The following is a 10,205-nucleotide window of genomic DNA, read 5'->3' on the forward strand; positions in this document are numbered from 1 at the left end:
ACATCCACTGAGAATGGACTTCAGTGAAGTGAAGTAGGAGACATCTTGTGTCTAGCAGGAAAACTTTAGAAATTAACAACATTTGCATATTCAGAGATTCTGGAAGTTAGGTAGAAGAAGTAGAAGCCCTTTTAAGCATTTTAATGTGGAAATTATACTGTTTTGGTGGGAAAAACATGCTAGACACACAGTAATTCTCTTGTAAAACTTGCTTCAATTTGTGTTTCCTTTTACAGGCTATGTAGTGGAGATGTGTGATTTAGCACATTGAAGTGAGAGAATGAAGCATTTAATTTTCAAATGATGAAATCTTAAAGATCCCCCTGATATGTTCAAGATATATAAAAGAATATGTTTATTTAGAGAAAAGAATTATGTTTATTAAAAATGTGTGTCCAATATGTTTTTTTTTCCACAAATAGAGTTATATCACTTAGTTAAATAAACTCTTAAACCTTGCATCTGTTCCTTCTTGTGGAATAGATCGATCTCATTGACTTATATGAACATGCAAATATTGCTCAGTTTAAAAGTTGAAGTACAGGACACACAAAATGTTCCCTATTTCACAGTCTACATTCTCAGTCTTTGTTTCAAGGAAGTTTCAAAATCCCACATTCCCACAAACTGCAAGTCGCATTTTGGACCACAGTTGGATACAAACTAGTCCATCCACAAACTGAGATTACAGGTGAGGACAGGGGAACTTTCCTCCTTCAGTGCATAAATGTTAAAACACTGCTCTAGTGTTGAGGATACAATGAGAGAAAGGAACAAAGGAAAAATAAGCAAAACACATTTTCTAGTGGAGGGGGACTTTAAAGTTTGTAGAATTACTACCCTACCCTACTAGAACCTACAAAAAGTTTTTTTAGTTGTCGTGGATGTGCCTTAAAGCTGCCACATAGAAATAAATTTAAAAAATCAAGGGAAAACAGTTCAATAGACCTTAAAATTGTCCTTTAGAAAAAAATACAAGGAATTCGAGTTATGACCTTCCATACTTTAATTTAACTTTTATTTAGTGTAATTAGAACATGAAGAAATGACTTGACTGCCAGTTATTTGAGATACAGGATTCTCCCACAATATTACTAATGATAATATGCTCTCAAAGATCCACATTGAGTATCTTTAAAGTGTCTTTTGACACTGTGGAAAACTCACATTTAATATTCCTTCTTCTTTCCAAACGCAAAAGCAGCTTTAGGTGCAAAGCAGTATCATGATATTATCATATTATCATTATCATGATAGGCTCCTACAGTCTCATGATCTCTTCTTAACATTAACTCCATCTTCTATAATATTTACACTATGCATCACACTGCACAAAGATGTACATATACACCTCTACTAATTTCCTCCCCAAAAACCAAGCGTACGTACCATTTTTCGAGTTACAAACACTTTGTCCTGTGCTTTCTCCAAGGCACTCAGCTGTCTGCCTAAATGCTGTGAAGTGCCTGATGTTGATTTCCAGATCTCCCACATCTTCTCTCTTGTGTTCACTCTGTCTTTCTCTCGTCTGTTTCTGTGTTTCTCCCCCTCACTCTCTCTGCAAAATCTGCCTTGTTCTCTTTAGTCTCAAGCTTTGGTGCACTCTTCAAGAAAAGACACAGCTATCATTCAGGGGGCGGGTTTCAGTGAAACATCATCAATGCCTCTACAGAAAGCTACAGTCCAAGGTCCTACTGCGTTTAACCCAATGACTCTGGATGCTCAGTATCAGTGACACTGGTAATGATTCCATCCCTACTTGTTTGCAGCATGTACAGTTATTAATGTGGCTATTGAGAGCAATAAAGTTTTGATCTCAGACTCTGTACATTCAAATTGAACTACCTTCAACTACCTACTGTACAGATAATACACAATTCATTATTTCCCCACCAGAATTTTAGTCCTAGCTGCGTGGAGAGAATAAAGAGCAAGTAAGTCACAGTCTATCTGCTCAATGTTATAAATCTCTCTAGGCACAAGTTTGGAAAAATATGGCACTTTATACCATGTGAAATGTATTTTAAGTGACACACAGCTTAGCGCTCATATTTGCAATGTTGCTGTAAGCTGCTGCTATTTTAGTATGCTACAGTCCTCTATTGTCCTTTATCCTACTTAAAATATGCAGTCCACGCTCCTGACAAAAGATGTGTTTTTTTCTTCTCTGTCCTCGTTTTAAGTGACTAAGAAACCAGCACTATAAATCTACTTAGCATAAGGACCAGAAACAGGGGAAAACAGCTAGCATAGGTTTGTCTGAAGGTAACAAAATCCACCATGAGCAGTTTAAAAACTCACCAATTAACATTTGAGTAATTGTGCCGGGACCCAAAATATTTCAGCACATAACCCACTGTAAAATCCAATTTGTCAATTTTACACTCTGGTTTTTCTACGGAACAACTGAATTATAATGTTTTAATATGTGAGTTGTTGGTAGGCAGATTTAGTTTCCTTCCGGCTGAGCCAGGCTTACTGTTTCCCCCTGTTTCCAGTCTAAATTCTATGCTAAGCTAACTGGCTGCTGGCTGTAGCTTCATATTTAATAAACAGATTTGAGAGCAGTGCCAATCTTGTATGTATAAGTGTATGAGATTATTACTCAAAATGTAAGTCCTTTAATTGTTTGACCAACTATAGGGAGGCTGGCTTTTACAGAGCTCTCTGACACTGATGATACATGGACACAGTCCATTTATTCCCACACACAACAGATTTTACAGACCAGATGATATTTAAATTATACACAGCTCACTCAATGTCCTTATATACACTCATAAACATATAAAAAACAAAGAAACAGGCCATCACGAGTGGCCTTAGGTGAGTGCATACATGCAGCTCTATCTTTGTGTGTGTCAGTTTTAACACCATCAGCAGCAGGTGGCCAGCTGGCACAGAATGGAGGAAACACCTCCACCTGGCGCTCAAACGCAACCTCCCACACCACAGACATAGTTCTGTTCTCTGTGAGGGCTGAGAGGAAGTACTGACCAGACTGAACCGTCATTAGCCAACTAGCAGTAAGAAGGTGACTGGCGTAGGAGAGGGATCTGCTACACGCACACTTTGAGTTCACAGCTGTATGTGTATTTGAGCAGAAGAAAATTGTCATTTCTGATCACGACCTTAACAGGAATGTTACTAGTTCAGTGTTTGTGATATCAGGTCTTTTTCCCACGCCAAATAGGTTATTCAAACACCGCGCCAGGATAAGCACAGAGGAGATGTGACTTATCTTGTGACTTTGTTCAAAGGCTGATAGCAACTACAGTTATCAAGGTTCTATTAAAATAACAGTATTAGGTTGTTTGAAAGCCAGTGATGTGTGAGTGACATGGCTGTTCTGTGGGCCCACAGAAGGTGTTATGTCATTAATCAGTTAACGTGTGTTTGGTTTAACTACTAATGTATTTAAGTGTTTGTGTTCAGTTGTGTCACATGAAGCCCAAGTGATTCAATTTGAATAGATTGAAAGGTTAGAATATCATAATTTCTCTCAGTATCTGCCTTAAATCCTCTCTGTCCTCCATTTTCTCTTGCTGACCCACTTCCACTTCTTCCTACCTCTGCTTTTGTTCTATTCATTAAACCTTTCACATGGCGTCATGCAGCAGCCAGCTAATCTCATCAAAGAAAGAAAGTCCTCTCTGTCAGTCAGGTTTAGGGCTGACAAGATATTATCCAGCCCCTTTACTTATTTGTTTTGTACTACAGGCGAAAAAGTTTGAAAATCTACAAATTAGTTCATAATAAATCTCATAAGATGAATGAAATGGCACATCTCTTTCTCACAATACTGCCGATTCTTTAGATATGTTTTTGAGCTGCTTTATCTCCTTGTGATATCATCCCAAAGATCAAAGTGAACTGTATTTAAATCTTGATAGACTGAAAATTGGAGAGTAGGAATTATTTTCTTAAAGATTCTTGAGAGTGGATCAGATAACCAATACATTCTTTCTCTTTTCCAATTTTTACAGTTTTACTAAATAATTTTCTAAAAAACACTGAATGGATTTCATAATGACAGGTGGAAATATTTAACCAGTTGTTCTGTCTATTCTATACTATATGTACTATAGCTCCATTTAAAGGAATGGTAGGGCTGGGTTTTATCATGTGGGGCTCAAGTCAGCACATTAAAGATTCCACTGCCAACGCAGGACTTCTTTTTCTAAGCTGACATGTTCTTTAGATGATAAGAAACCAGTCAGAATCAAAACTGACAACCATTACTAAAGATCATCTAAGCCCAAAACTTGAATCTTATCTTATCAGAATTTTCACTGGCTCCGTACCATTACAGCGACTCTCCTGACCCCGTCCTCAAACTCAGCCTCCTCATGCTCACGGACACCCTGGGTCAGGTTGGTGTAGTTGGCCAGCTTGTTGAGAAGGGATGATACCATGGGGTTACTGTCCATTTCCTCCTACATAGAGATGGATAGGAAAGCACAAATGAAACAAACCATGCACATTCTGTTCCATCAACACACTTTCATACATCCATACAGCAGTGTGGAAGCCACCAGGGGGTGCCGCTGCAAATTCGAGGGAAGGGAACATTGTTGAATGTTGTAAAACTGACAAACAATGCTTATAAACGAAAACAGAAATATTGACTTTAACGGAAAGTTTTTTTTGTCTTGACTTTTGTGTCACCAACTCAATATAATGTACATTTATGAATAAGTAATTGTATTATTAAATATTAATATAAATATAAATATCATACAACATGCAATGATATAATCTTTAAAGCAAATCAGTTATTTAGTTCAAATAGTGAACATTTAGAGGAGAAAAACCATTTTGTCTTACCTCAAACAGGGCCATGTTCTTGCCTTCGTAATAGGGTTCTCTGTCATTGTCTGACTTGATGAATGGACTGGACTCTCTCTGACTGTCATCTCCTAGTGGGATACACAGGAAAACATCCATACTGTAAGATTTACACTCTTAATAGAACAACAAAAGAACAGGGGCAGCAGCATCACCAGGTACTGTTCTTGTATCTGTGACAGCTGATGTCTGCTAAGTCGAGACTCGTCGGTACCTGTGGAACCCATTTTCATTCAGATATCTCGAGGCGTCAGGGGTACAAGGGCCTTTGAAAAGCCCATAGCCAGTTATTTCCTCACCAAAAAAAATTTTGCCTAACCCTTTGAGCATTATTTAGCCCCCCCCTGTCGACAATATTCTAGCATACCCAATGCTTGGTACAAAAGGGAGTATTTAGGCATCAGAGTTTAGAATAGAGCCAGTAATCTTCACCAGTTACTATAGTGCAGCTTTAAACACGAGCCCCCCGCTAGCAGCCTCTGAAAGAGCAAGTGAAAGAGGGCAAGAAATAAAATGGGGTGGGAGGGTCAATCAATTTCAAGTGCCAGTGCCACCCCCAGACCCCCCTCTAAAAAGCCCCTGGGAGAATATGGAACAGGACATGTAAAAAGAGGATGATAATGAAAACCCCCCCAATCCCCAAACTGATGATTCAATCAGTATCAATGCTCCCCCAGTCTCGTTAGCTAAAATGGTTTCTCTCCACCTGACTGAAAGGTAATAGGGGCCAACATTGGCCGTCGAACAACCACTGTAAACTACCTCCACTGACTACCATAAATTCATTGTTGATAACTGGCAGCAGATAAAAATCGACACTCACTAGCTAAACTCCCTGCTAAATGTTACACTTACTTTACAAAAATTGGTCAAAAACAGCAAAACGTTTAGCTAAAACATGCTACATTAGTCAAAGTATTTTAGCTATTTTGTCAGACCTGACCTATAATGATTTCATTGTTGAGAAAAAATAGATAATAACAACCAGATCAACATATCAAATAAAATAATCAAGAACCGAACTTTTGATAGTTTGAAGATTCATTTAAAAAATACTTAAGATATTACATGTTGTTAGCATTATGTGGTAACTGTGAATAATTGGCCCCCTACTAATTGAAAATTCATGACAAGGGGTGCTTCAAAAAGATCAAAAGATTATCGATTTGATCTTTTGCTTATTGACCAAAGTGAACCATCCCAACATGTGGCACACACTTATAAAAGAGAGTAGGCGCTCATACTACCCAGAAACAAGGGTTCGAAACTTTTTTCCTTAAGACCCTATGTCTACACGGAGTAAACTGCGACCCCAAGTATTAGTCCCTTTTAACTTTCTATAAAAAATCCTGTCTTATTAATCGTGTTTTTCAAAATCATTTTATAATCATACAGTTTAATAGGCTCCTTTTTGACAACATTTTTTTTTATTTTTTCCCTGACGCCTGGGACCCCATTATGTTCTAATTAGACAAATACTTTACATTAACTTTTCTTCTACCAGAAAAGTGAACCAAAATGCCTGAATATCCAGGCATACTGTGTATATTTTAAAATTGTCTTACAAAAGACCCTCCAAAGCCAAGTCCTGATGACCCCCCAACAGAAGCCTGAATTGACAAAACCTCTAGTGAGGGATCCCAACCCCACCAGGTGTGAAACCATGCCAAACTACTTATAAATGAGATTGTTTGTTTGTGATATGGGGCGTCCACCGACCCAGCCAGAGCCCTTGAACAGAAACCAGGAGACGCAGTTGAAGGACAAATTATAAAGTAACTTATTAGAACATATAACAACCTAAATAGCAACCCGAAAAAAGAACTAAACAGAAATGAGGGGTTTGTCCAGTAACACCAGGTAGTGAAAAGTGTGTGTGCACTGAGTAGTGATGATAAAATAAGAAAGTAAATGTTGGGTGTGTATAACACAATACTCTGAATACAAGCTAATGAAATAAGAAAGAAGGAGAAGAGAGAGACCCACCCCATCCAGCCAGAAGCCTGGGACCCTTTATAACTAGGAAAACACCAGGCCCGCAGGTGCCCTTACCGGCTATGCCGATTGGTCCAACCCCCAAGTACCTGCTGCCTTAAAAGGAAGAGGAAACATTAATGCCACTCAGGGGACCGTCACATGGTCCAATACAGTTTATAGAGAATCAAAGACTTCAGTTTTTGGCAGACAAATAAAGGCTCTGCCCACAGTTTAGCCTTTCGCTACAATCAGCTTTTGTACACACCCCTGAAAAGACAAAGCAGCATAATATGTGCCTCTTAAGCTGCTTCTTAATTTGGTTTCTCTTGCCCCTGGTTGTCATGCAGCGGTCTCAGTTTATTAGGTTTGGCATGTTATCACACTAGATCACACTGTTGTCTTTATTGCCTTGAACAACCCAAGGCCTAACAGTGGATCAGGGATCACTGAAGAGCAGTTAATAAGAAGAACAGTGTACTGTGGATGCACAAGACATAGTGAGGATTGTGACAAAATGTAGCATGCAATAATGAGCAATAATGGACTCCGGGCCAAAACCACAGTCCTTCAAAATAACTAAAAGAACCTTTCTATAAAATATAAAATCCCCAGTGTGCAGAGGTAAAGGTCAGGGTAGCTCTGTTATCAGTATTAGCTTTGTGGCATTCTGCCTGCCACTTTGTATCCATCCTAAGCTGTTGATTGGATTGTTATGGGAATATGAATGATGCAAGGGAATACATTAGACTGAACAAAGCAAATAAGGAAGTAGGAGAACTTCTGCCTTTGTCACATATAATGGTTGAATACAGTCTATATCACAGATAGTTTGTAACAAGTACATTTAATCAAAAAGAACTAGATACAGTACGTCTAATCCCAGCATCAGTGATACTGTATTTCTATAGTATCTGTAATACAATAGAAACAAACAGTAAAGAAACACAACATCAAGTCAGCTGTAATAAACTATGTCACATTGATGCATATTCCATACGTTAGCTATATTTATAAATAGAGATAGATTACCTTTGAATGTCTACCTCAGTGATGAAATACTATCAGGATTCATGATGTGGTGTGAAAACAATAATGAAGTTGTCATACACAAGCAAACTTGCTATTATTAGATGCTTAAGCACTCTGGTGCATCGTAGGCTAATTAAAGGGCTGAAGAAGAAATGTGCCTCTCTACCTTGTACACTGTATTTCTGCCAGCAAATCATACAATTAATGTGAAAACATTTTAAAGCCAGGAACTCAAACTGCTGGGGGATGCTCATTATTGACCTACTTGGCAGACTGCAGGCATGATGTGTACAAATCTCTGGTGGTTATACTGTCCCTGCCCCCCTCGTCCCTATCTGTGTACCCCCTGTTCTCCTCCACTCTCTCTCACACCCCAACTGGTCGAGGGAGATGACCACCCACCTAGAGCCGGGGTCTATCCTAGGTTTCTGCCTCTTAAAAGGAAGTTTTTCCTTGCCGCCGTCGCCAAGTGCTTGCTCATGGTGGTACTGTTGGGTCTTTGTAAGTCATCTTATAAGGAGTTCGGTCTAGACCTGCTCTATTTTGAAAATTGTCCTGAGATAACTTCTGTTATGAATTGGCGCTATACAAACAACATTGAATTGAATTGAACTGCCTGTGTGTCCCTCTGTCTCCTCTGCTTAGACTCTGTCTGTTCCACTCCTCTTTTCTTTCTTTATCCAATAAACTCTGTGTGCTCATATTTAGCAGTGTGCAGAAGTACAACAAAGAGCACACACAGACTGAATTTAGCATGGTCCCTTGAGACAAAGGCACAGTTATCTGTTGGACTCTGGAGACTAACACACAAATATGTATAACTGTATGTGCGTGGACTTCATTGAACATTTCTTAATGCTAACCTTGACCTTCAAAACTACCTGATCCTTAACAAAACTCCCATTAACAAAAGCCATGTCCTACCTTCATTCTCATCCTAAATTAATTGTTATTGCAACAACAATGATGGAAAATGGCAGAGAGAATGATGAAATATGACCTTTATGAAAACAAAACATGTACAAGCACACACTAAAAACCTCAGGAGGTTGTTTCACAAAACCTAAAGATTTTCCAGTTATCCTGGCTGAATTTAGTCGTGACTCGGTTTCACAAAAGCAGCGACATGTAAGAAAAATTTGAGCCTTGCTTTTTCAGTTATCCTGGATTTATTGATTCTGCTTTTGTGAAACAGTGGTGTGCACAGAAGAGATTGTCTTTTATCAGTGAGTGACTGTAACAACGTCACACAGTTCTGTCATTTGCTTACACAAAATCCCACATTTTGAAAACCTTCCCATGCAGTAATCATGTTAACCACCAGATGTCCATATTCCTGTATGTGCAAAAGCAAGGTGTATAGAGGCTCAGTTCACTGACTGCATCACATTATGTACAGTACAGACTCGTATAACATGCTGCTCAATGATTAACCTACATCACTGCAGGATACTAAGATGAATTGGGTGAATGTGTTTGTTATCACTGAATGTTCCCACCTAATTGAGATTCTGCAGAATGGTTCTATTTGTCCAGTTGAAGTAAAGTGAGTAATATCCTAGTTGTCTGCCAGAAGCGCTGAAGGTGTTTCTGAGTCATAAAAGTTTGTTCTTTTGTATCTCTTTTGTTTTTGGTTTCCTTTGGTATAAAGCACGAAAGTCCAGTTGGGTTGGTAAAGTTGTATAATGGGTCTAATAAAAGTAATACAATGAAGTCAAAGGTTATAGAATTAACGTACTCTGTGACAAACTAACCCGAACCACGCACACCCTCTACAATTCAGTGAGTGCCTAAGTGTGAAACCGGCTCATTGAGGCAATACAGAAGTGACAATCAAACTAAACAAAAGTCACAGGCAACTTAACTAAAAATACACTTCCAGCAGGATGGCAGCCTGTGGCGGTTGGCCCACCCCACCAGGCTAATACAAAGGAAACAATGCTACATATGATTAATATCCTTTTCCTCTGGACAGTTGCTACAAGTGCTCAGTGTTAAATGCCCAGGGGAAAGGACATGATCATCAAAGAATGGAACTAATAGCCCTTAAAGGTCCAGTGTGGAGGCCCTGTGTAGAGATAGTGTTTGGGTTGTCTGATATTACCATGGGTTATTGTAGAAACATGATGGTTCAACATGCAGCTGCTCTCTTTGTAGTTAAAAGCGGCTTATAAAGTAACAAAAACATAACAATTCTTATACTCAGGTGGTTATACACTTCTGAAACCTACCTATGAGTATTACATTACATTACATTTCGGCTAATAGAGCCTCCTAAATGACACACACCTTTAAATCCTTACCTTCTGTCTTGTTCCCCATGCTTTCTTTTTGTCCGTCTGTGTTTGATC

At 38.8% G+C, this 10,205-nt stretch overlaps 1 protein-coding gene across 2 annotated transcripts in view; it reads right to left on the minus strand.

Annotated features, from left to right (window-relative positions):
• The window catches only part of LOC118334961 (solute carrier family 12 member 7-like), a gene marked incomplete in the record, with an annotated part of 29,904 nt that overhangs the window by 16,453 nt on the left and 3,246 nt on the right, over positions 1–10,205 (minus strand). For both annotated transcript variants that reach the window (XM_035671067.1, XM_035671068.1), the window contains 2 exon segments: positions 4,305–4,436; positions 4,828–4,919. In XM_035671067.1, the coding sequence (XP_035526960.1) occupies positions 4,305–4,436; positions 4,828–4,919 (224 nt within the window).

This window comes from Morone saxatilis, unplaced genomic scaffold (assembly GCF_004916995.1).
Source record: "Morone saxatilis isolate NCDOM2014 unplaced genomic scaffold, NCSU_SB_2.0 Contig23, whole genome shotgun sequence".
NCBI classification, from domain to species: domain Eukaryota; kingdom Metazoa; phylum Chordata; class Actinopteri; family Moronidae; genus Morone; species Morone saxatilis.